Genomic DNA, 27,825 nt, shown 5'->3' with positions numbered 1-27,825 from the left:
CTGCTTTAGTAGCGTAACTTCTATTCAAACATCTTTTGTCTTCTATTATAATTGCCGTCTTCATACTCAAGACAATTCTTAATCGTAATAGTTGATAAACTTCAAAGACAACTGATAATTACTGTAATAATGTGAGTTATAGATGTTTATAGATTATATAATTAACCTCTAGTTAGCCCTATGGTACTCCTAGGTTACCCAATAGACCGTAGCCTTCTATGGGGTCTCAACCTGAGACTATCTAAATGAAACGAGTTATATTTTATGATATCTCAATGATTTACTCATAGGCTAATGTTAAGTTTAGGCTATAAGTTTCTGTAGGATCTCATTACTGTAGGCTACAGGATGCCTGTATCCTGTATCCTGGCCTACTTTATCCTAAGACTGTCTGGTTCAATGTTACTGTGTGACTTCTTAATGATTCCACGGAAGGTTTAGGTATGGCAGTTTAATTTATAACCCTATAGCCTAGGTTAGGCTGTAGCCCCGTGTCCTAAGATATTTTTTCAATAGACCAAAGGACAAGAGTAGGGATCTAGGGTAAACAACCATGTGGACTGGCAAACTCACTAACTACCACGGCTAGGCCACCCTCCGAAAAAGTACTTTTAACTTGTCCTCACACTGGAGATGGTCATCAGTCACGAGTTGTTGGTGGTGAGAGAAGGAGCTCAAGACCTCTACTTTCCTTTCGAAGTAAGTAGGGTAAACAACCACGGACGATCCATCGTCATCATGCTGGCCAGGCCTTATTCACTCGATATTTAATTGGTGAAACAAGAATACAATTACAACTTTAAGCATACCATTCAAAAGACTGAAGTTTCGTCAACAAAATGTGATATATGAAAGCCCATACAATCTAAAATAAGCATGTGAGCTCTTTGTAAAATATGTTTTCAAGGCAGTTTTGAAATCCAATATGGCGGCAATCACATGGCTGGCCGCTCTAACCACAGACAATCCACCATCTTTCCCAGCCTTCCCAGCACTCATTTGAACAATGTTAGCGTATATATGTAATGTTTATTGATCTTATTCAAGATTGCAGTTGTAATCTGCACAATAAAACAACATTTTGTTGCCTATATTAGTGAAAGTATGAAACTTTTTATTCTTGGGGTCATGGTTTGAACCGAATTCATTTTTACCTTGTAATCGATGGTTTTATCCTTACTGCCATCACAACTGAAACTCCACAGTGCTTATTTGATTGTAACTATACACAGTTTGGTCTTAATTCACTCCAAATTTCACTTGAACCACGTTGCGGTTCATGCTTCCTAAGCGCTCACTACACAAACACAGTTACAGGCAGCGCACGAGTACACGGTTTATGAGGTGCAAAGCTTTATTCCCTTAATTGTTTACTTTACTCATTATTTAGTTTAACTTGACTTTGTTATTTCAAAATGTTTATTTAATTCATGTCGATTATCCCTTTTTTGCAACCAAATTAACCCAAAAAAATTACAGATATTTCTGATGTACCTTTACAAGCAGATGACGCAATGAAAAATGGCTCATCATTGCCAATCTAGTGGAGCTTCGCACATACGCCAATGCATTGACAAACCGTTTCCATGAATTTTAGTTGTCATAGTAATGCAGCAATGATAAAATTGCTGTAATATATATATATATTAAACGTACTACAAATAGATACGCTAATTTCACTTTTTGTTCATGACACTTACTTGCCAGATATATATATATAGCTGTATTCTCCGTCCGACAGAATTTCAAAACTCCCGGCACTGGGAGGCGGGTGTCAGGAACCATTCCCATCTTCTATTCAGATTTTTCTCTGTCGCCGGTAATGTAAACACCTGTTTTTATTACCTCCGCCTAGGATTTTGGAAACTTCATTGCCGCTTAAGTATCTTGGTTGTTTTCTTTTTGGTTTATTAACTTGGATTTGCGGCTAGGCATACGCTATCATAAATTGATTTAATTTTGATTTTCTTGACATAAGACGTCTGAATCTAGTTAGGCCATTTTCAGACTTTGTTGTCTGCAAAGGGGTTAGGTGAGAATAACGAATCTTTCAATAGATTCTCTAATATACACGACGTGTACATAATTCTTGTTAAAACATCAATGCAATAGTGTGATATTTGACTGATTCCGAGATGTATGATTCGTATGTACGCAAATTAGAGCGTAATAGAATTAGGAGGATTTTCCTCCAAGATCAGTAAACAGAAGTCAGGGTAATGAACCTACTGAACCTCCTGTAAACTTTATTTTGCCTAACCTTCTGGTATGGCCTACGGGCCTAGAGAGAAGTGTCTGTGAGAGGTAATGTCCTTTCTGTTATGGTGGATTACATCAGTAATTGGAATCTAAAGTGCTCGCTCTTCAATCAGTGTTGTGAGTGTAGTGATGTTGATTTAACGCCTCTAGGTTTAGACCTCTGTCGGACTCCCAGGGCCAGGGAGGGGGCAAGTCGAAAACCGAAGGAGGGTTACGGAGTCTCCCCCCCCGATCCAGCGTCCCTTCGGCAGGCCTGAGGACGCATCCCAGGCTGCCAAAGATCGTGCACGTGCACGAATCATGAAGAATTGCTTCTCTTCCTCCGAGACGTCCTCACCTCAACGTGGGTGAGGCTCTCAGAAGGCCTCTCCAATCGAGAGCGGTAAGGAGGACGTGAGATGTCGCACAGGCGGCCATCGTCTTTCTCGCCCTCTTAGGAGAGGTCTTATGGAAGAGGACGCTTCTTCAGGAGATTGAGAGCGTCCTCCACCTCGATTTACGCTTCTCGTCCTCCGAGGCGTCCTCCCCACATAGGGGTTGGAGCTCTTGGAAGGACTCGCGCCCTTTAAACAGAAGCTTATAGAGGAGGACGCTTCACGTCCTCTCTCTCTATCGTCATGCGATTGCGATCGCAGCCTTAACAGTTTGATGACTTTCCAACGCAAGAAGGAAATAGGACGTCATCAGAGCAGGACGCTTTTGAGCGCCCAGATTGCTCTAGCATTGTTACTGTGAGAGAAGGAGTCCCCTCGTCTTCTCACAGAATCAGTCCTTCTCGGTGGGCCTAAGTTCGCCAAGAGAAGGGCAGAACACAGTTGCCGCAGGAAGGATTCGAGGTCTGTCAAGCAGGCAGTCTCCTTCTCCTTCTCCTCGCTCGTCGCCTTCTACAATTTCGCACCCAAGAACGCACAGGCGTTATATTGAGTGCGTTTCGGGAAGTGTCAATGAGCGTGACGAAGACGCAAGATGTCGCACAGGCATCCGTCGTCTTTGTCAGGAGTTGTGAATGTCCATAAAACTAGTCCTGACGAAGATCACACTCTGCTTAGGACGCTAGCGCACTTCATGAGCGCCATCCCTCACAAGGACGCCTCTCAAGTTACTCGTGTTGACGCTTTTCGGTCCGCCGTGTCACATCAGGAAGCTCTCCATGTCGCTTCTCTTGATGTTCGAAGGAGGCCTTTCAGAACTCTGTAAGTTCCTTTTTGAGCAAGTTTCTTGAAGTGTTCATTTGCATTACAAAGACGCAAGATGTCGCACAGGCGGCCACCGTCTTTGTTAGAAGGTAAGGAAGGTCCTTAAGGCCCGTCTCCTCGCACACTTAAGGAGCAGCGTGCGGCTCTCCAGGATGCCTCTCAGATGGCCTTTTATGCATCACTGAGATGCCGTTCAGAACACTTGGTGTTCTATGAACCAATACGCTCGGCAAGACTCTCACGACGACATCTTTTGAATACGCTCAACGTCCTACGCATTGAGACGTGAGGAAGTTTTTGAAGATGCTCGATGTCCTACACGTAGAGACGCTCACCAGGACGCTTTGGGAGACGATGTCTTACACATCTAGAAGCGGAGGAGGATGCTTTTGAGGACGCTAGGCGTCCTACGCGTCAAGACGCTCTAAGGAATACGTAGCAGGACGCTCTTCAGACGAGTAAGCGCCCTATGCTTCAAGACCTTCAGATAGAGGATCCCTTGCTCTCCTCTCTCGTAGTGGGCGTCGTCGAAGAAGAGGAAGGAGCTTGGTCTCGTCAAGATGTGGGAATCGGGAAGACTATATGCTCGAATTCCTGGATTACTTTCAGTCATGTAAGTGGGTTTCCCCCATTAGCAAGCTACTAATTGTTTTGTTAATAAACGTTTTGTCAAGTAAGTGGGTGACCCCTCATTGACAAAAATGAAACTCTTTGTCTCGTAAATGGGTTAGTTCTCATTGATAAAGATCTTAATAACATTTTATCGCGGAAGCGGATAAGCTCTCATTGACAAGATTCGGAAGAGCTCTCATTCATTAGTCAGAGGCTCGTCCACGAAAAAGACTTGTAGACGACGTCCATGAAGTCTTAGGTCTAATAACATAAGAAGATTGAACTGTCCTTTCGGTCCTCGGTTCTCACTTGAGGATCTCCTTCGAATAATATTAATTCGTTCTCTTGGCGAAGAGAACGAAGACAGTCGATATTTCCATTCTCTCTCTTCCTCGTCGAGGAAAGAATGTAGTAGAGAATTAGCTGTCCAAGTGACTACAATACTTACGTATTTTATCTTTGCGTTATATTACTACTGTATGGTTCAAGTCATATACGCATATCATAGTTACCTCTACGATGGCAACTGAAAGGACTGTTATTCTAAGTGTATTTAATCACCAGGAGTTTCCGGTGTAAGGACAAAGCTAAAAGGTATTGTTACGACAACACCAACTCAGCTTCTGCATTTAGCGAATTCTGTTTCGCTTAAATATGCCTGCTTGAGAGTTTCCTTCTGCTTGATAATAATAATAAACCTATTCCTGTGTAGAATAGAGTAGCTGGCAACTCAGGCAGAATAGTGCGAGAGCAGCGAGACGATGATTGAAGGCTGCTGTCACTGTGGATGACGCAGTATATTTAATCTGTACTCCCCGCAACCTTCTAGGAGTTTCCGATTTACCATTTGGATATTTAAGGTTAGTGTTACGACAACACAAACTCAACTTCTGTATTTAGCGAATTCTGTTTCGCTTAAATATGCCAACTTGAGAGTTTCTTTCTGTTCAAATAATAACAGACCTATTCCTTCGTAGAATAGAGTAGCTGGCAACTCAGGCATACTAGTGCGAGGAGGTGAACGTAAGCTGCTGTAACTGTACACCAACTCAGTACCAGGTAGGTCGCTGTTATGCGCGGTCGGTTATGTCTCTCTCTCCCGCGGGATTGACTGACTAACCGTATCTCTGCCCTACAATCGCGGACTTTAGCCTAGGATTGAGGGGAATTCTAACATGCATTGAATAAACATTGCCTTCGTTTGCGAAACAATTTTCAACAGAGATATCTCTTAGATCTTTCTGTGCTCTTTACCACACTGTAACAGGATTCTATAAGAGTCTACCGCAGCATAGCACTATAATAATGCTCTCCTGCTTAGGCAAAGCGCAGCCATATTAGGGAAGGAAGCATGCTCGGTAGGGGAAGGAATGAGTCTGCTGGGGACCATTTCCTCCCTGAAGAAGTTTGTTTCCCTGAATAGACTGCAATTCAGACCTGTACAGTTTTTTCCTACTGGAAAAATGAAATAATATCCAAGATCTAGAAACTATTCTGAACATCTCTCAATGCTTCAAGTATCACCTCAGGTGATAGCGAAAAAGTACCAGGCATCTGGAGAGGGTGTCAGATGTCCTGGCACATAATCTGAAAGAATTGTAAGCAATTCGGTCGTCCCTACATTTGTCCCAGGGGAACAGATCAACTCGGACAATACATCTCTCTCGTGTCTCAAGAAGTATCGAGAAACACTCTCTCGATCCCTGTTTGAGTTAATGAAAGAGAGCCTGTTATGACAACAGGCATGGAATGTAACGATCCTCAAGAGGTTCGTTACAGGATTGCACAACGTCCGTACGAATCTTCTCGATCGACGGCAACAGATACTGACACCCGAGTAGAATCTTCGATTGGAAGTATATCGAGAGTTATTGAGACTTTAGGGACGTCCTTTGATACATCTCTTCGCAATGTTTAGGACGAAGAAGCTTCCTCTACTCTGCTCCCTTATTCTCGATCTGGGAGCGGTAGCAATAGACGCCATCCTATAGTATTGAAGGGGTATGGATGTTTAGTCTTTTCCCCTATTTCAAACTCTTGGGAAATGTAATAAGATAATTCTTGGCGTCAGAGGGAGCGAGAAGAACACTGATCGCCTCATGTAGGCCTTCGAGAGGATGGGTTCACAGAGGTCACGTCCTTCCTAGAGTCGGTTTACTCTAACAGTTTCACTCCGAGAGGTATCTCAAAACCTCTCCGCTCTGAGTCTGACTGAGTTCAGACTGTCGAGAAGCTGACCGAAATGAAAGGTTTTTTCAAGACTAATGGCAAATGTCATTGCCAAGGCAAAGGAGTGCTGCCTATCTTACATTATACCAATCGGAGTGGGCCGTTTCTGGAAATAGTGCAGGAAAAAATGGTGTTCTTACACCTCGACCTCTGAATTGCATTACCGTCTTACCTTTCCGTCTGAAGAATGGGATAAGCTGTCAATCCCAACTATTAAAGAATACGGGAGTATGTTGTTGACGGCCTTTGGGCTTAGAGATTTGGATCTGTCAAACAACAAAGCCCTTCATGATCTTTAAGGTCTGTGGAAGTCTCGAAACTGTCCAGATCAAAGATTCCGGCATGGAACTTAGACGTAGTCTGAAGTTCCCGATGTCGAAGCATTTCGATCCTCTCCTTTCTGTAAACTTAATGCACGTGACTAGAAAGGCTAATTTTCTAACAACTCTAGCTACGACAAAGAGAGTTAGGGAGGTTTTAAGCCATCATCAGACGTTTTGGCTTTAGAGAACATAATGCGGTGTGTTCTCTAAACCTTCCGTTCTTGCCTAAGAATGAAAACCCATCTAACCCTTTGCCCAGGAGCTTGGAAGTCAAGGGGATGGCATAAATTATTGGGCAGGAGCCAGAGAGAGTCCTGTGCCCTGTCTGGTCTCTCAAGTTTTATCTAGATAAAACTAAGAAAGTCAAGGTCCTTCGGACAATCTGCAGTGTTCCGTAAAAGACCAGGCTTACCCATGTCAAAGAACACCCTGGCGTTATTGTTAAGGAGTTCATTCAAAGAGGCTCATTACTCATGTTTGGACAAGGATTTGAAATCTTTTAAACTAAATGCTCACGAGGTGAGGGCGCGGCCTCGGAAGCATTTCAACAAAGCATGGCACTCAGTAACATCCTGAGTGCCACGTTTTAGCGAAGCAACTCTGTGTTCGCTTCACACTACCTGAGGGATGTGAAGACGACGTATGAGATCTGCTGCTCGCTAGGACCATATGTGTCCGCAGACAAAGTCTTGAAGGCAAGAAGTACCACTCATCCTATCCTGTAGAAAATAGTTAAAACACCCTAACTTTGGCTAGGTTGGTCAGGTGGTGATATAATTTACTTCTTAGCCCTCATGGTATGGTCATATGGTCTAGTCACATTGTGGTCACGCTCCCGTTGACAGATCATCTAGAACTCCCCAGCTATACAGGTCACTACCTTGCTGGAGACTCTAGTAAAGCAAAAGCCGACTTGGGTGACAATAATCACCAAGTCAGCTATGCTAACAGGTGGAACCAAGATGTCACTCATCTGCATGCAATTTGTTTCCCAAAATCCTTCTGTTCTGTCCCTTCCCACCTCCAAGGGTGGGATTCAGCTATATATATATCTGGCAGGTAAGTGTCATGAACAAAATTATATTGTCATGATACAATAAAGTTTGTTCATACTTACCTGGCAGATATATATAATCAAGTACCCACCCACCTCCCCTCAGGAGACAGTGGCTTTAGAAAAATCTGAATAGAAGATGGGAATGGTTCCTGACACCCGCCTCCCAGCGGCGGGAATGGGTACTAACCACCTGGCCGACCACTCGTGTGCCGGGAGTTTTGAAATTCTGTCGGACGGAGAATACAGCTATATATATATTTGCCAGGTAAGTATGAACAAACTTTATTGTATCATGACAATATCATATTTCCCCTGTTTTGTGTAAGTCTTATACCCAGTATGGAGGGTAACCACATACCAATTGGCAACACTGATAAACAATTGAAGAGTGCGAAGAATGCTGGAGGTACCGTTCACAAGCAAAACTGTTGATATTTGAGTCAGGAATCTAGTACTTTTTCAGCAACGATATTTTCAAATTATTAATCATGAATATGTAAAAATATTTATGCAATTCATGACCTTATACTGCTGTTTAAATATTTATTTAAATAATTATCTAGTGCACGCTTCTTCTTCTTCTACTAAAAATCGTAGTTCCCTTGGATAAGTCGTGGGTGGAAGTCATTGTTTACGATTTTTGTGAAGAGAGTGCCGCAGCGTCTATGGGTACAAGTGGTGTGCGGATTTAGCACATGGAATGGGAAGTTTATTGACACTAGCATTTCTGCAAACATCGAGATGGCGTCAATCTTCTAAATATTTGGAGTTGCAAGTAAATATTTCGAAAGCGTCATGGAGATATGTGTGCACTGTGTAGGGCCAGACTTTCATTAACCTCTGTTTAATCTTATAATATGAGATTAATTTCTAACTTTGGAGAAAACACTTATTTCGAAAGGAGAGTAGAGGTCTTGAGCTCTTGTTCTCACCACCAAAAACTCGTGACTGATGCCCATCTCTGGTGCTAGGACGTGCTAAAGTACTTTTTCAGAGGGTGGCTTCACACGTGGTGGAAACTGGATTCACTAGTCCAGTCTGTTGTTCCCCTTAGTGGTCATTGTTTGTCATTGTTTTGGTTTGGAAATCAGCTGATGGTGAATACGAGTTTATTTCGCTGTACTTAACACAATTTTGAGAGAATTTTCTTGCTTCTAGTTAGCATAAATGAATATCGAGATACTTTACTTATATATATGGGACAAGGTCATTTTTCATTGTATGACATGTTTTTAAGTCGAAATGTGTCTTGAATACGTCTCATTGTGAATGAAATTATTTTTTTCGTAATAGATTGTGTTGGGGGCATGTTTATTGTGTAAAGAAATTTATTGCGTTTGCTATTTTCACTTGATTTCATTGTGATACAAACTTTACGTTTGTTATACGTATTCAGCATGAAAACAACAGTAATATGTGTTTTTTCATGGCAGGTAATTTTGATTAATATAGTTTTCTTTTGATTTTATCTATAGTTGTGTTTGATGTCATATCAAAGTTTATGGTAGTTTTATCCTTGTTGCCGATGCATGATAGTCATTAGCAATTTGATCATTGTTTTCTCAGCTTCAGCTACAGCTTGCAGTTTAAATTTTACAGTATATTACCTTGCCGATCTTGTATTCATAGCAAATTACATAGAAATATATCAGTCCTATTCTACATGACGTCATTTATAACAACTACAGTGATTGTTTACAGTAGTTGAAATACAAGGAAAAGGATGTTGGTATCTGATTTGGTTGTACTTAGCAATAAAGTAGTTTCTCATTCAGTTGTTCATGGCTGTACACATTTACCAAGTATAACATTCACTTTTACTTTTTTTAATCTATTTAATTAGAGGGGCTAAAGATATGGAAGAAAAGAAGTTAAATTAATGTAATTTGCTCTCTCTGCTGCCTGATTGTATGCTGCTGCCTGCACCCACTGTGAGCGAAGTTTAAAAATATTTTTCAAAATATTGTCATATCAGTATTAATTGCTAACCCCATCATAAAGTCGGATTATCGTAAGACGAATGATTGTATCTTGCACTACCTATAAATGTGTTCTCCAATTGTTCCTATATGATATGCAAACCCTCGGTCCTTAACATTAGTAATTACTTTCAGTGTAGGCTAGACTATGGTCATTAAACTCTTGAACAAGGTGCTTAGGTGATATCTACCATATGGTAGGTGGGTAGCCCCACCTGCCCGAATGTAAACACTCCACTTTGCTTCCAACCATCTTCCAGTGAAGACATATGTTTGTGAGCTCTCGATGAACAGCAGTTAATCACAATTTGTTCCTACATGATATACAAACCCTTAGTCCTTTACATTAGGAATTACTTTCAGCATAGGCTGGAATACGTCCGTTACGGGGGCCGGCCGGCTAATGCCATTCTTTAAGGACAGGACTTTGATATTCATACCACTTAATAAGGTGACTTGGGACATCTCCAAACCGCATATGATTTTCGCCTCTGATCTTCGGATTTGTGACGCCAGGGTGATTTATCCCGAAAATAACAATTTTTCAAATTCTATCTCCTCCCTTGATATTTAATATTAAGACCTGGGATTACTACCATATATAGACCTGATGTAAACCTCCAATCGAATGAGGAGTTTTTTTTCTAAGTCATTTTTTTGCTAGATATGAATTTTTCATTATGGTAAAAAAATAAACCTTATAAATTAGGAAAACAAAATTTAAAAAAAAAAGACGAAACAAAAATTGGAAAAAAGGGCTTCATTTGATTGTTCTATAATGTCTTAATGAGTTATATACAAAATTCCAATGTTATAGCTTTAAAACTAAGTGAGAAGATAGATTTTGAAGGTCAATAACTGTAGTTTTGAGATACGGGCGTTCAAAGTTTTTCTTCGTATTTTTATAACGACAATGTTTATTTCTTTTTTGTGTATTACTAAACCAAAGCTATTTTATTTATCATAATTTAATCATAAATGATGATCCCTTTGCTCATATATCGTAGCTTGGGGCGCTCCTTCAGGCAAGACGGGGCACTCCTTCCTACGCAACTCTCTCTCTCCTTCACTAACTCGGCTTATTACGGCGAATTTTCTTCTTCTGTATGTGAGCTAGATGTTTTCCTAGTATTTTCCGTTTTGGCATGATGAAATTCTTGCCGAAACAAAAATAAACAAATGTAAATGCAAGAGAATGTTAAGAGGTGAAATTCGAAGTTGTACTCTCTTTTTACAAAGACAATGTTAATAAATCATGATTATTATGAATTTCATATTCCTTTTTGGGTATTAATAAACCAAAACTATGTTATTTATCATAAATTAAGATCCCTTTGCTCAAAGATCGTAGTCTGGGGGACAGTGTGACGTGTGCTTCAGGCAAGACTCGGGCGTTTACTTACTTTGCAACCCTCCCTCTCTCTCTCTTCACTAACTACGCTAATATCGCATATATTATGATATTCTGTAATCATATTAGAGCGAATTTTCTTCGTCTTTATGTTAGCAAGAAGTTTTCCTTGTCTTTTCCTCATTGGCATGATGAAATTCTTGCCAAAACATAGATGAACATATGTAAAAGCAAGCGAATGTCAGAGGTGAAACTCGTACATGTATACTACTTGAAGTCTGTGCTCGCACTGAATCGTGGTTCAACTTGATATTCCCCTCTGCGACCCACGGAATCTCTACAGATGCCATTTCTCACAATTTCTTTGACAATAATTATCAAAATTTACTGTAACAGAAGAAATATTGCATTTTCTTGTACGGATGAATGTTTTAGGCTTATTGAGTTATGTTTACTAATTACACTGTAACTACGGAAGTAAGAGGAATTTTGACGAAATATATCATATACGTATTCTCAATTGCCATATGAAGCTCCATGAATTTTTTCATGACTTTGCATTTTTCGCCCTATACCCCCATATATAAGGGTTGGTATGCACCCGTCTTCCCCAACAACTGAGTCAAGAGCGGTTTTGCCTCGCTCTCGGTCGTATTCTTCAACTCCCGAGTCTTTGCTCACTCCACTTAAACAACAGTTGGATGATATCATGTCTCTTTTGCAGAAAGCTCCAACACATTCCAAAATGGAAGATGTGGCATTATCGCCTATCTTTTGAGATGAGGAGGAAGAGGAACAGGATGCATCTCCTTCGTCTTCCTATTCCGCGTTGTTGAGATATTTTCTCAACAACTTTCCAGATTTTTCTATCCTCATGAGGAAACCCGCTTCAGACAGTTTGGCCTTACCCAACTTAGTTCTTTCTTCATCAATGAAGATGGTTTGGAGACACGTGGACCTCTGGTTAGCTTCGAAGAGAGAGATGGGTAAAGCTTCTTTTGCTTTCCCTCCATGCAAGTTGATAAAGAGAGTTACTGATTTCACGAAACTAGGGAACTCCTTCTCTGGGAGTATCTGCCTCCCCCCAGGGTGACTTCTCTGGCTTCGTTGACTTTGCTAGGCATCCTGCTTTTCCATCGGCTAAAGTCATGCTCTCGTCCTTAGGAATGAATCACCTTACTAGGAGTTTATTCAAAGTTTTAGAAGTATATAGCTTCTTAGATTTGACAATCGGGGCATTAGTGAGGAAGATAGAAGATGGCCCAGTGATTGCTGAAGACATCACAGAAGACTTGTTGGGGGTCTTGTCATGCGTGGGCAAGGCTATTAGAGACAGATCGGCAGAGTTAGCATCTCTTTTCTTGTTGTGTATCCTGAAGAAGAGGGAGTTGTGTTGTTCCTTCACTACCAAAGGCATGACTACAACACAGAAGTCAGCATTACTTTTTGCCCTGCTGGACAAGGAGCACCTGTTCCCATAAGATTTAGTGCAACAGATTTTGTCGTCGCTGCAGAAAAAGTCGACCAATGATCTTTTGGTGCAATTGTCGAAACATCCCAAAGTCGTTTTCTCCTCTCCAATCCCAGGCTTTTCGTGGGGCAAGGCAGAGAAGCCAGCAAAGACCTTATTAACCTGCAACCTCCAACCAGGTCTATCAAGAAGACAACCTACAAGACTGTAAGCAAGAAGTGAGGAGCGTGTCCTTTGTGCCCTTGTAGGAGCCAGGTCGGGCTTTTTTTGGAGGGAATGGAGTCTGAGAGGAAGGGAACCTTTGGTAGTCAAGGTGTTGCAGCAGGGTTTATGTCATTCCCTTCAAAGCAGGTCCACCTTTGGTTAAATCACCAATAGTCTTACCAGCCTTCTTTACAAAATCAGAGAAGTGTACGACCCTCTCTTGGGAGGTAGACTTACTGCTTTGCAAGGGAGTAGTAGAAGTAGTAGAAGATCAAAACTCAAAATCCTGGGGGCGCTGGAGGCCAGTTTTGGATGTAAGCACTTTGAATCATTTCGTCCTCAAGACAAAATTCCACAAGGAGATCAATGAGTCGATGATGTCTGCCATCCATCAGGGGGACTGGATGGTGACCTTGGACATGAAGGATGCATATTTTCACATCCCTGTCCATCCGGATTCCAGAAAGTTTCTCCGTTTTGTTTTTCAAGGAAAGGTTCTCCAATTCCTGGCATTATGCTTTGGCCTGTCAACAGCACCGCAGGTCTTTACTCACATAATAATAATATCCCTTATTTCAGGTCGGGCCATATACATAGAATATGCAAAATACAGACAGTAACATACACAATCTAGATGCATGATAAAAAATGAATAAACGGCAATATCCACACTGTTGCTGAAGTAGTATAAAAGATAGTAATCATAATACTGGTAGTAACAGTAATAATATTGGAGAAAAAGATTATATAACATAAATTTCAGCTAGACATTAGGTGGTTACAGTAGTTAAGTCCAGAGGGCTAAATACAAAAATTTAATGTAGAAAATCTTTCACTCGATAATATTCACAGTATTAATGAAAAAGTAAAATATCAGCAATAACAATAACCATATAATAAATATAATAATAATGACAGATTCTGTAGAAGACACACCTTACCAAGACAGAGATTAAGTCATTTAAAGAACAAACGCTTCATTTTCCCATCTTTCCCACAATTTAGATCTTCTTCCTTCACTCCTTTGGATGCTTTGTATGAGCGAATTTCTGCTGTTTCTCACTCGGGTTATCAGACTGAACATTGTTTGCCTTACAATAATTTTCAAGTTGTCCAGGGGGTTTTCTATTAACTTCTGTATGGAGGAGTGGTAGTGTGGAGTGTTTGTGAGGCATTTCAAAATGTCATTGTGCACAACAATGATATGGCTCATGGTCTCTCGGCTATAGTCCATCCAGTGGGAACACCCATAAATACTGTAGCAATACGAGCGGAAGAGCAGCAGTTTCACGTCTCGGTGACAGAAGGCAAACCTCCTTGCAATTATGTTGCAAGTTGCACATAGTTTATGATGCCTCTGTTCAATGTCTGCTGTATCTTTAGGACGTCCTTGATAATGTGACCCAAATACAGAAATTCGTGCATGAATTGCAGCCGATGATTTCCGAGGAAAATTTGTGGTTCTGCAATATGTTTAAGCAATCCTAGGAGCAGTGACATGCACTGGGTCTTGGTTTCGTTGTATAGGATATCAAATTCCTTTGCATATTGGCAGCAAGTGTCGATTGGAGACCTTGCACTAATGGGGAAATCAGAACCATATCATTGGCGTAACAGAGGTTGTGTAGTTGTTTCATTGACAGTGCATCTGATTGGGAGTGAGTTCAGTTTGATATTCAAGGCATCTGTGCACGTATTAAACAGGTATGGGGAGAGAATGCCCCCTAGCCGAAGCCCGTTTAGGGAGCCAAAGGTATACGATAATACGTTAACCCATTTAACACAGAATTACTGTGGAGAACTTACTACACTAGCGATGGTGGCCCTGCCACAAAATTTAGAAAATTTGACCGCCAGGTTAGGAAGCTTTCAGCTACATGGTAAGTATGTGTAAAATCTAATTTTATTATGAAAATGTCATTTTTGAAAAGGATGATCTCACACCTTATGGAGGAGGTATGGGAGTTCCATTTGACAACGTCCTTGAGGATTGAGAGAGAGAGTGAGAGTGAGAGAGTGACTGTGAGTAAGTTTCATGGTTTATATTGCTGTTGAGATTGTGTAGTATGTATTTGTGTTTTGGTTTTCTGTAGAGAGAGAGAGAGAGAGAGAGAGAGAGAGAGAGAGAGAGAGATGGTTAACGATTGAATTGGCTGTTGGTGAGTTCTGGGTTGTCTGCTGGTGCAGCTGGAGTTAGTTGTTAAGATCAGAGTTTTGAGTCAGAGCCTGTGAAGGTCAAGAGTGTCGGAAGCAGTCTATGAAGAATGTTGAAGGCTTTTAAATTCGGTTAAGTTGAGTGTTATTGATTTGTTGTTTAGTTTTTGTTAAGTTTGATGTTGCTTGGAGTTGTTGTGCATGTGTTGTTAGATTTGTTGTGCTTATGAGTTTCTGTTGAGTTATGTGTGAGTTATTAAGGGTTGTTGTTGGTGAGCTGTTGTGATTCCTTGGTGTTGTTAGTGGGTGTGTGTTGCCTTATTGTGTTAGTGATTGTTTGTGCAGTGGTTTTTTTGTTGTGGTTGTATTCCTTGTTTGTTGTTGTGTTGTTGAGTTGTGGTTGTGTTCCTTGTTTGTTTGCATTGTTGTTGAGTTGTGGTTGTATTCCTTGTTTGTTTGCTGTGTTGTTGAGTTGTGGTTGTATTCCTTGTTTGTTTGTTGAGTTAGTTTGGGGTTGGGGTTATTTTAGATCCATTGGGTGTGGGTTGTTGGGAGGGTTGTTGTTGGTGGTGTCTCAGTGACCTCGACCAGCGGACAGCACAGCATAGCCCTGAGTATCTGGAGTTGGGTGAGTATATGTGTTTGTGTTTTTGTTCTGTGTGTATGTAGGTCAATTGTCCTGCGTGTATTTTGTAGTGTAAAGAGGAAAGTGTGGCTGAGGGTGAGTTTGGCAGCCTGATTGGTTAAGTTTATGTTGTGGGGGGGGGGGGGGGGGGGGGGGGGGGGGGGGGGTGGGGGGGGGGGGATTTTGCCCGCTTGTTTTTGAGCCTGTGATCCCGCCACAACCCAAGCAGAGGGTAAAGTATCGGTATCTAGCTATGCTGATAGATATGGCAGCAGCAAGAGTCTGCCCTTCAGACTTGCATATCAGCAAGATTAGAGAGGCAATGCAGTTATTCCCGTCTCAATATGGAAAACCACCTCAGCCATGCCAAGTCATTCTGGGTCACCTGTCATACTTGGAGAAGCTGGCCCCTTGTGAGTAGCTTCACCTTCGTTCTGTTCAGTGGAGAATGAAGGAGTTTTGGTCTCCGTAAGGAAGTCCCCATTTTTCCAGATGCCTTTCTCAGAGGGAGCAAGGGAGGACTTATCCTGGTGGTTCCAACTGAGATGCTTCTGTTTGTTGATACATCGACTGAGGGATAACACACTTGGAAGAGTTGCTGGTTTCAGGTGTGTGGAACCAGGACTTTAGACAGCTCCACATCTGGATCTCAAGGTGGCATTTTTGGCTCTACAAGAGGTTCAGGATCTGGTGATGGGGGCCACTCCATGGTGCTTATATCAACAATACAGTAACACCTCAATCTTACGCTATTCGAGTTGTGCGAATTCTTAATAGCACAAACTTTTCATTGGAGCATAACTATTTATCATACAAGAATATCTCAAAGATGTTCAAAAGCAAATGCAACATTTTCAAACTCTTGAAAAAACTTGCAAAAGTGTTTGTTTAATTCTATATGTGATTTCTAAGTTTTCTAGCTTTTATGTTTAAATTAAATTACATTGAATAATGAAAATAATAATTCTCTCTCTCTCTCTCTCTCTCTCTCTCTCTCTCTCTCTCTCTCTCTCTCTCTCTCTCTCTCTCTGTTGTATGTCTGTGATCTTCATACACTCAAATAGTTTTACCAATCATTTACTTTTTTTTAAGGGTAATGTATTAAGCTAACTTTTAAATGAAATTACAGTAACTTTAATTTTATTCAAAAGTTAGCTTAAGACTTATGGAGCATGGTTAAGGTCATATTTTGTGTTTAAACTAGAAATAAGCATTTATGAGCATTTTTAGGGACCGTGCCAAACTTACAGGAAAATCCCCCTTGAGCGATGTGGTCGACAACCCTAACCTGCCAATAATGTAAAACTGTACAATATTGTTATAGGTCAACAAGCAGAGGAATTGGTTTCCTTTCAGCTCTACATGTTGGCAATGCAGGTTCATGAGTGGGCGGTAGCACGATCAGTAGAGCTGCCAGCCAGGTAAATCCCAGGGAACCAGAACGTAGTGGCAGACAAGCTCAGTCGCCAGGGTCAGGAGATAGGGACAATGTGGTCCCTACACCCAAGACATTACAGAAAGATTGTTTAATATTTTGGGGTTTAATAGCCATAGACCTCTTTGCAACCTTGCACAATAGCTCCTGGCATTCTGTTCTGTTGTGCCAGACCCATGGACAGCAATAGAAGACACTTTCCAACACCCATGGGACAATCTGCAAGGCCTATGCTTTTCTTCCATTTTGTTTGATTCATTGGGTGATCAGCAGGGTCATGGTCACCCCAAATCTCAGATGACCCTTGTTGCTACCAAGTGACCACTTGCCGAGTGGTATCCAGACCTGCTAGCTCTACTTTCCTAGGTACCAAGAGAGATCCTGCTTGGTACAACCTGCTGTGCCAGCCACTCATAGAGAGGTATCACCAGGCTGTGAGAGAACTGTCACTTCACGCCTGAAGACTATCCACCATCTCTTGCGAGCGAGAGGTATTTTGTCGTTACAAAGCGACCGAGACGTCTGAATACCTTTGTAAATTTTCAGCTGCTGTGTACCAGAGGAAATGGGCCGTCTTCTGTTGTTGGTGTCATCGATAGGGTATCTCTCTGGTCGGATCTCCTCTTCAGCATGTCACAGAATTTCTGGTCTTTTTTCGCCAAGAGAAGTTTCTCTCCGTTTCAGCTCTCAGTGGCTACAGAGCTGCCCTTGGACTAATCCTTTATTTGAAGGGTGTCGACCTCTCTTCCTTGTGGAGAACTCCATGCTGTTGAGAAGCTTCAAACAGTCTTGCCCTCCCAGGGACTTCAGTCCCCCTGAGTGGGATGTGACTCTTGTCTTACAGAGCTTGACTTGTGCACCCTAGCCCTTACGAGAGTTGTCAGACAAGAGGGTTCTGACCTTCAAGACTGTGTTCTTGCTTACCCTGGCATTGGCAAAGAGAGTTGGTGAACTTCATGGACTTTCCTTCAGTGTTAAACACTTGAAGGGATGAGGGTCTGTCATGCTCTAGTTTGTCCCAGAATTCGTAATGAAGACTCCCAGAATCCAAAAGGTTCGGTTCCTTGACCCCAGATTCAAGTTCTTTTTGATCCCCTTCTAGAGGACTTTGCTGGTAGTGATCAAGACAATATACTACTGTGTCCAGTTCGAGTGTTGTGGAGCTATCTAAAGAGGTTTCGAGATCTCCATCGTGAGTGTAGACGACTCTTTGTTAGTGCTGGCTCGACCAAGGAAGAGGTGTCCAAGAACAAGATTATTTTCTGGCTGGTGACAAAATCAAAAGAGCGTACTCTGCTTTTGACGAGGTAGTTAGGAGTACTCTCTGAGTAAGAGCTGACAAGGTTAGGGTCATTGGTCTGTCCCTTGCATTCTGGAAGAACCTGTCGATTCCACAATTACTAAGGGTGGGAGTTTATTCCATGAAAAACTACATTCACATCCTTCTACCTTTGGGACATTGCCCATGGGCTTATGGACATTTTTTTCCTTGGGTCCTCTGGTGGCCGGTCAACAAGTTGTGTAACTCACCCAACTTCCCTAGAGAGACAGGTAGCATCTCGCCTAAGTTGTTTAGTCACAAAGAGAGAGTGTGAGTGAGTGACTGGCCTCCTTCTCTTCTTCCCTTTATTTTTTTATACCCTTCCTCGCCTGTAGGGCTGAGGGAAGGTTTGCGTGTGATGCAGGTGAGCTATATAATTGAGTACTGTACCCTATCTATAATCTAGAAGTCTGTAGGTTAATAGGTGCATGGCCATCCCCTCTCTCTAGCAAAGGGAGAGAGAAGCTGAGAATTAAATAAAACCCATCGGTTTTATTATTCTTTTATTGTCTCTGACACGAGGGGTTCATCCTAACCCTTTTTGAATAAATGATGCTATACATGCCCATTAATTCACAAGGCCCAGAAGACTGGTAGTTGAACATCACATAAGCTCAACAGGTCAGAGGCACAGGACTCCTTCCTATGCTCTACATGACGAGGAAGGAGGCCCAGGTGTTGAGGTACCAGTCAGTTCAGAGATTTACTGAGAATTCTTCCATCAAAAATTAAGTTTCGATATGTAAAGACCGAAGGTTTATATTTGTTTACCAACAAACTACAAATATTTAAAGTAATTTGTATTTTTCTGAACATACAAACCTGAAGGTCTTTACATAAATGTCCCACCTCAAGACACCCCTCATTCTGCTACCTGAGCCAAAAGGTTAAAGTGAAGCATAAGGATGAGGGTGGGTGGGACTCTCACCCTATAGTTGATAGTTAACCACTTTATTTGAAATTAAACGTCTGTTTTCCCAGCTTATGCTGCAATTATATCCATATGTAAAGACTTTCTGGTTTGTATATTAGGAAAAATACACATTACTTTAAAAATTTTCTAATTATTCCACCTTTGCAGCATTGAAAACGAAAAGGGCTTTTTACTGTATTCATTTTTATTTATGTATGTATACATTCATGTAGATTTTTGTAGGGCTGGAGTTAAATGAGAATATATTGCCATGTCGCGAGCCATGCATATGCAGATACACTAATCGAGGAAATGCTATAATATGAAATTATCATAGGTATGCAAACATAAACCTTATATCATATCTCCCATCACAGCCACCCCTCTTTGTTCATTACCCTACTCACTCTTCTTAACCACCAGTTAACCCATTTCCAACATGCACTGAAATATACTCCTTCATAAAAAGCTCTGGTTTGTAAAGCTCTGAAAAAATGTCATATTTGAAGAAATGTAGCAGCACATACCTTCCAAGACTGTCATCAGTGTTGCTGGTCATAATAGCTACTCTTGTATCGTATCCACAATAACATACTACTCAATTGGCCCTTACTATTTTTTTTATTAATATATACCACATCTGTGGATAATATGGTGTTATGTATAGCTGGGTCACATATAATTAAGCATTTGCTGTGTACTGTACCCTTCCTGCTGTTACCCCACAAAACTCTTATGCTGGTCTCTTGCATTGTCTATTCTTGGCCTTTGATTTGTTGATAAGATATATTCATAAGTAATTTGTATTGTAATGTCAAGCTAAGAAGGTTTACAGATGTGAGGTGGTGGGCATCAATATAACTGTTAATCTATTGTTGATTATTTTGCTGCTTCAGTTCTGGCATTATGTTTCCTAACTCTGTGTTGCATTGTTTGATTTCAGATTCTCCCTCAGAAGAACCTTCCTTCCTTCGTCAGTTTTGATTAGCATCAGGATTTTGGGAAATGCATGTTGTTTAATGGTACTACATGGAACATTACCAATAGCAACTCTTAAAGTGTATGAGACAACAGTGAATTATTGTATGCATATTTAACAAATTTAAACAACAAGTAAAATTTGTTTTGAATATTAGATTCATACATCAGCAGTGACATCTGGTTGTAGTCCTTCAAGATATTGTACTGAATTCTTAACAGATTTATTCGGTATTTATTTGTTAACAATTGTGTGTTAAGAGTTGTGAATTGAACACATTGTCATTACAGAACAGGACAGGACATAAGGCTGAAATGAATCCAGGACATTCTTTAGAATTTCCTTTGAAAAGTGAAACTGAAGGTGCATTATCACTACCTTCCATAAATCAAGAAAACAGCAACTTGGCTGCCTGTAGTGGAACCAGTGATGAAGACTTTTTGTCCCTGGATCCATTGATGGACATCAAAATAGAACCAGAGGAATTCTGTGAGTCTAATGAAGATGATGACTATTCATATGAAATGAATTCAACAGTGAATGAAAAACAACCTCAAACTTGCAAGAATGAAGTAAAACAAGAAAGAAGGAATAGTCACAATAAAGCGAAGCCTTTCGTATCCACTGACTGTGAGAAAACATTTCACAAGAAAATTAATCTTACAAGGGATATCACAAATCCTACCAGAGAGAAATTCATGTGCAATGACTGTGGGAAAGCATTTTCCCAGAAAATAAGTCTTATAGTTCATATGAGAATCCATACCGGAGAGAAGCCATTCATTTGCAAGGAATGTGGGAAAGGATTTTCCGTGAAAAGTAATCTTATAGTTCATATGAAAATCCATACTGGAGAGAAGCCATTTATGTGCAAGGAATGTGGGAAAGCATTTTCCCAGAAAGTATGTCTTACACGTCATATGAGTTTGCATACTGGAGAGAAGCCATATATGTGCAAGGAATGTGGGAAAGCATTTTCCCAGAAACCAGATCTTACTAGTCATATGAGAATCCATACCGGAGAAAAGCCATTCACGTGCGAGGAATGTGGGAAAGCATTTTCCAAGAAATCAAGTCTTACACTTCATATGAGATTGCATACTGGAGAGAAGCCATATATGTGCAACCAATGTGGGAAAGCATTTTCCCGGAAATCAAGTCTTCCTCTTCATATGAGATTGCATACTGGAGAGAAGCAATATATATGCAATGAATGTGGGAAAGCATTTCCCAAGAAAGTATGTCTTACAAGTCATATAAGATTGCATACTGGAAAGCAGGCATATATGTGCAACGAATGTGGGAAAGCATTTCCCCAGAAATCAAATCTTATAGCTCATATGAGAATCCATACCGGAGAAAAACCATTCATGTGTAAGGAATGTGATAAAGCATTTTCCCAGAAACCAAATCTTACAAATCATATGAGAATCCATACTGGAGAGAATCCATTCATATGCAAGGAATGTGGGAAAGCATTTCCCCAGAAATCAAATCTTATAGCTCATATGAGAATCCATACTGGAGAAAAACCATTCATGTGTAAGGAATGTGATAAAGCATTTTCCCAGAAACCACATCTTACAAATCATATGAGAATCCACACTGGAGAGAAGCCATTCATGTGCAACGAATGTGGGAAAGCATTTTACCAGAAATCACATCTTACACGTCATATGAGGTTGCATACTGGAGAGGAAAAGGAAACAACATGATAAAATAAACCAGTTAAGGCAGAGATCTCTCAAATGACCAACTATATGAGAGATCAAAATCACTCACAAAATCTTCAAGAAAATTTGGAAAATAAAGAAAAAATACAGAATATGGAATGAACAAAAGAGTGGAAAACTGGCAGAACGCCAAGCCAATATAAAGGCCCTAGCTGCACAAATAGGAAACAGATAAATAGATAGTTTGGTGAAAATCCAAAGATTGTGTATAGGAAGATGACGAAAGAAACTGTGGAGGTATGAACACCACCAAGCAAGGAAGACCTAGAGAGATTTTGGAAGCCACTGTTTGAAGACCCTAGACAAAACCAAGAGAATTCATGGATTGACACCATTAGACAGAAGAACAGCCAGAAATAGCAAATACCACCAGTGAACTTCACTATAGAAAAAGTAACAAAACCATAAGCATATAATAATTTCAAGACACCAGGAATAGACAAGATCTCAAATATCTGGCTATAAAACATCACAGCACTACACCACACTTATGCACAAGCCTTCTCAAGAATAGTAAGAGGAGAAGAATCACAAGAGTGGCTCACAACAGGAAGCCCCAACCTTCTCCCTAAGAGCTCTTGAGACTGAGCTCCCTAACAAATATAGGCCCATCTGCTGTCTACCAACAACCTACAAATGGCTCACATGAGTCGGAGCAGACGAGATCTGTGAACACCTAGATCAAGGCAAATATATGGAAAAAGAACAAAAAGGATGCACAAGAAACAAACTTAGCAATAAAGGTCAGCTGCTAATAAACAAAACTACATTAGAAGATTGTAAGAAAAGACAAAGGAACCTTAATGTGGCTTGGATAGATTACAAGAAGGCATTTGACAGCGTCCCACACACCTCGATACTCAAAATTATGGAACTATATAACATCTTCAAGGAAATAAGATCTTTCCTGGCAATACATATAAGTGGAAGACCACTCTCTGTCTAAAACACTCTTGAGGGCCAGATAGTAATTCCAAACATAAAGATCCAATGAGGAATATTCCTGGGTGTCAGCCTCTCACCACTTCTCTTCTGCTTGACCATAGATTCACTTAGTAAAATCTTGAACAACATTAACACTGGCTATGACCTAAGCAAAAGCAGAAGCAGAAAAGAGAATAAAAGAGTGAACCACCTGCTCTTCATGGATGACCTGAAGTTGTCTGCAGATTCAGAAGAAAAACTGGAAGAATTAGTTAGGACAGTCCACCAATTCTCAAATGACACCTGCATGGAATTTGGGTTGGACAAGTGTGCCAAGAGTACAATAAAGAGAGGGAAGAGAGTAACATCAGAAGGTAGAGGAAGGCATGTTTGTTGAAGACCTGACAGAGGAGTCTGCATGTAAGTACTTGGGAATAGAAGAAAACAGTGGTATGGAACACAAGAAAGTGAGAGAAAAGATAAAGAAAGAATATATCAGCCACTTAAAGAATTAACACCAAAGAACAAGATCACTGCCATAAACCAGCTGGTGATATATGGTTTTTGCATTGTAGACTGGCCACAAGGTGAGTTAGACAGGATGGATATTAAATCCAGGAAGAATCACCCTACATAAAGTTACATACAGACACCAATGTATGGACAGAATATACCTCCCTTGTAGAGAAGGTGGATTAGGCGTGACTGAGATCAATCAGGCCTACAGAGCACCAATAGTAAGTATAGGGCAGTACTTGAAAAGCTCTGAGGACGAAAACATCAAAAAGGTTGCCCAACACCATAATGAAGCCCTGAGCCTACTAACATCAATAACAAAACTGGCCAAGAACTTTGCAGGAAGATATATAGAAGGAGGTGATATGAGACCTGATATTATGATCTAGAACAAGGAGGAATAAACAGCAAAGATTATAGATGTGACAGTACCCAGTGACTTTGGCCTCAATAGAGCTGCAAGGCATAAAATAACAAAATACCAAGACCTGAAGAATGACCTGAAAAGCACATGGGAACTGAAGGAAATAGAAAAAAAATACCTTTGGTGGTAGGAGCAACAGGACTTATAAAGAAAAATCTGAGAAAATATCTTCAGGGTATCCGAAGTTGCCCAGTATAAATGAGGTGCAGATTGCTGCCCCCAAAGCAATGGTAAACACTTTGAAACGAACCCTTAGATATAAGGCTAGTGGAATTTTGAGGTGCACCCATAGACCCCAGGCTGGGGCCCATTGCACCCCTGATATAAATGGAAAATTAAGAATAACATAAGCGAAAGAGAAACCATATAGTTGCTCTATATGTCAAAGAGTTTTTCTCAACCAAGTCCTCTCAAAAGACAAGAGAATTCACACTAGACAGAAACTGTTTACTTGATCTCTGTCCAAGTAGTTTTTATTACATGATTTTATTTAACTTGACTCCTGCGTCTGTTTTGAATGAAGGTGTCTCAAAAGGTGTGTGAAAACTCCTGCTAGAAAGAAGTCATATCCTGTATCTGCACTTGGTTTCCAAGAAGTCATTTTTTTTTTCTTTCATTAGGTTCATCTTAGAGTGAATGTGTTAACTCAAGAAAGATGTCATTCTTCCACATATGTGAGCACTCATGGAGGATAGATATTGTTCTTTTACACTGCATGTTGTACTTTTGTCTTCTATTCTGCAAATCACAGTCATTGGTTCTGAATGCCAGACTGTTTTTCAGGTGTCAAAATGCACAAGCAAAGTCACTCATCAGAGAGGATGTTCAGTTCCACTGACAGATTTGTTAATGTTTTGCACCCCAAAGTAAGTTGCACTTGATGTGGAGATAATTATTGTGAACTTGTCAGCAAAATCTATAGAAAAAAAGGCAACAGCAACCTAAGGGAAGATAAAAAGAAAAACCATATTTATATTTTTATGATCCAATTCATGACCATCATCATTGCTGTTACTCAAAGAAGAGAAGGAGAATCTGGAGGAGGGTCTCACTGAAAATGCAGATGAAGGCTCTTCATTTGCAGAGTCTTTATTAGAAGTCAAGGCAGAGCCAAAGTATTTTGGCCAGAGTGAATTTGATGCAAAATGGTTGTGTAATCTTTATGCAAAGGTAAAATAACTTACTTTGTTTTTTCTTACAATTGTTCTCAATGAACACTGCAAAGTGTTAGGTTAAGAAACTTTCCTTTGCCTTCTCCACTCTTCTTGTTCCTGTGTATTTTTTGTATGATTTCCAAATAAAGAATTAGTATTGTCTTTGGCTGACATGAAGTTTTCTTCCTTTTGTTACTCAGCATTGTGCATATATGCACTTGTATATGTAGTTGTAAGCTTGAATATTTCCATGAAATGTTATTCTTAGTGGAACTAGAAAGGACTGATATCTTCATTAAACTTCAATGAAATTTAGGTGCAGTTTTGATTATTTTTTATATGTTCCTGGTTTTAATCTTCTACAAAGAATGTGCTACAGCATTTGTAAGTAAATCCTAATGCCTTGTATTCACCAGTCTGAAGTGTTTAGACTTGACTAGTTATGTAAATGACTAAAGTGATGTGTTACTCTGATTAGATTAAACCTCTTTTTTTTTTATTTTATTTCATTGTATAAACATTGAAAATATTGATAAATAATAAAAAAATGTTATACATAAATACAATTTTTCATTTGACCCCATTAAAACTTAAATAATATCAGAATAATATTCTACACTGCCAAAAGTGAATGAATGCACCATGATGTGGTCTGAATGCACCGAGTATCTGGTCCCAGTGCACCTCTTCCCAACTGAAGTGCATCTTTCCTTGTGGTCCCAATGCACCAACTTCATTCACATAACAGCTCCCCTTTGGCGAACTGTGTAGATGACTATACTATTCACTTTGCAGGATTATTTTCTTTGATAAAGTGGATCAATTTAAAAAGTCTGAATAAAAACAGAATATTACAAAACCAACAAACACATCCTGCTATGAGGGAGAAGTTTGAAATGTAATAACCTCACCAGGTACAGGTGGTCCCTGGGTTACGACGGGGATTCCGTTCTTGAGACGCGTCTTAAGCCGAAAATCGTCGTAAGCCAGAACATCGTCAAAAATCCTGAGAAAACCTTACTTTTAATGCTTTGGGTGCATTGAAAACTATGTAAACTGCATTCTTATGGCATTTTTCATAAAAAAAAACTACAAATATTGATTATTTTGCATTTTTGGTGTCATATTTCATCTCTCAGATGAGCGTTGTAGGCGTTGTAACCCTGGAACATGCGTCGTAATGCATCGTAACCCTGGAAATAACGTCTATTGACAAGCGTCGTAACCTCGGAACGTCGTAAGCCGAGACTGTCATAACCCGGGGACCGCCTGTAGCTACCTCTTAATTCAAACTGACAGTCTAACTGTTTCTGTAGCTGCTGGTTAACCTCCAAAAGAAATGACTGTACTAACTTCTCCTTTGGATCTGTGGTGGCTGCTCAACAAATTGTGCAGCTAACCCAGCTCTTTTATTGGGACAAGGTTGCATCTCACCTTAGATGTGCAGTTGTGGAGACGGGGGAATGAATGATGGAGTGACTGGGATTTCTTCTCCGCCCCTTCATCCTTCTCCTCCTTTGGGCGAGAGTGGATCCGGCCATCATGTGTTGGAACTGTCGACCCATGCAAGGAAGTTTTGCAATGGAGCAACCATTCTATTTATCTTTATAGAGTATAGAAGCAACTGCCCCTTTCTCTAGCAAGGGGATGTCCCTGACAATAAGATAAACCCACTGCTTATTTGCCTTACTGTCTCTTAACTTTCAGATTCATCCCAACTTGATTTTGTGTGGGGTTACGTTTCTTTCTTCATTCGGAAAAGCCGAGAAGTCTGGCGGCTGATCACGCAGTCTCTGTATTACTCCAATCAATTCATCAGAGGAAGACTTGTTCTTTTACCTGAAGATCTCTCGAAGACTGAGTTTATCTTGATGCTTGGTTTCTGCATAATGAAGTGTGGGGAAAATATCTAAACTATTATCTTGACACTTGAGTTGAGGGGGAAGTTATCAATGGCTAGTCCAAGTACCTACTATTATCCCAAATAACTGAAGGTATGGTTGAAGGCATATTAACAGCAGACTCCATATGCAGTAATAAGCCACAAATAATTCTAGACCACTGGAGACCTGATCCGAATGTCTAGATGAAACCAATTTGTATCTCGTCAGAAAGTTTATGTTCTTGTGGTTATTACACTTTACACTTATAACATTTAAAGCTACTTATCCCTTGCCATACAGGTGACAAAGGCAACCCTTGTCACTTTGTTTCAGAACTTCAGTAATGAATGAACATTGTAGGTGGTAAATATAATCGATAGTGGATATTGACATGCTAATTTACGGAATAACTAAATGTTGAGACTTTAGTTTCACTGTCCTAACCTTCATTTAACCACTAGTGTCACCGGTCTAGTTGGTCTTCGTGAACAAAGCTTTGTGGAAGGTCAAGCATTGGAATCAGGTACCTATTACAAAGCCATATCACGGCCCTCTTGTTAAGTTGGATGGAACGGAGGGCCTAACCAAAGTAGGCATCATCAATCTCCCTCTATGTTTCCATTGGCGTTTTGAAGGCTGATTTCCCCAATTCATCTGATGCCTCCCGATTTGCTCTAGTCTTCTTCCAACTGCTCTCTCTCTCTCTCTCTCTCTCCTCACACTTCATTCCTCCCACTTGATTGGTCTCCACTTCTACTTCGCCATCAATCCAGTTTTGAATGAATTACTGTCGTTCTCGTCCTGTCAGAAATTCGTCTGCTGTCTATGTTACTGAACAGGGTGATCAGGAAGCCTGAAAAACCATTTATTTTACAACAAATACCTTTCTATTCATTATGAAAGTAGTGTATATATATATATATATATATATATATATATATATATATATATAGAAATCCTTTAAAAATAAAAAAAATATACAGTATTCCATAGACTTAAGCATAAAAACAAGTTTTTTTAAACATTCCCAGTGGACAGCAAGTCTAAATTATAAAAGGACAATGAGAAGAATTTTTTAATATA

At 40.3% G+C, this 27,825-nt stretch overlaps 1 protein-coding gene across 1 annotated transcript; it reads left to right on the top strand.

Annotated features, from left to right (window-relative positions):
* On the top strand, window positions 1–25,329 carry LOC135204762 (zinc finger protein OZF-like). Its single transcript, XM_064234921.1, has 2 exons — window positions 1–131; window positions 20,073–25,329. Exon 2 carries the CDS (start codon window positions 20,423–20,425, stop codon window positions 21,821–21,823), a length of 1,401 nt encoding a protein of 466 aa, XP_064090991.1. The 5' UTR covers window positions 1–131; window positions 20,073–20,422; the 3' UTR covers window positions 21,824–25,329.
* The last annotated feature ends 2,496 nt before the right edge of the window (window positions 25,330–27,825 follow it).

The sequence above is a fragment of the Macrobrachium nipponense genome, chromosome 47 (assembly GCF_015104395.2).
Source record: "Macrobrachium nipponense isolate FS-2020 chromosome 47, ASM1510439v2, whole genome shotgun sequence".
NCBI classification, from domain to species: Eukaryota; Metazoa; Arthropoda; class Malacostraca; order Decapoda; family Palaemonidae; genus Macrobrachium; species Macrobrachium nipponense.
This window is presented reverse-complemented; position numbering and strand designations above follow the sequence as displayed.

Bases quoted from the DNA above. Each gene is read 5' to 3' on its own strand.
- LOC135204762 (XM_064234921.1), top strand. From the start codon at position 20,423: ATGAATCCAGGACATTCTTTAGAATTTCCTTTGAAAAGTGAAACTGAA.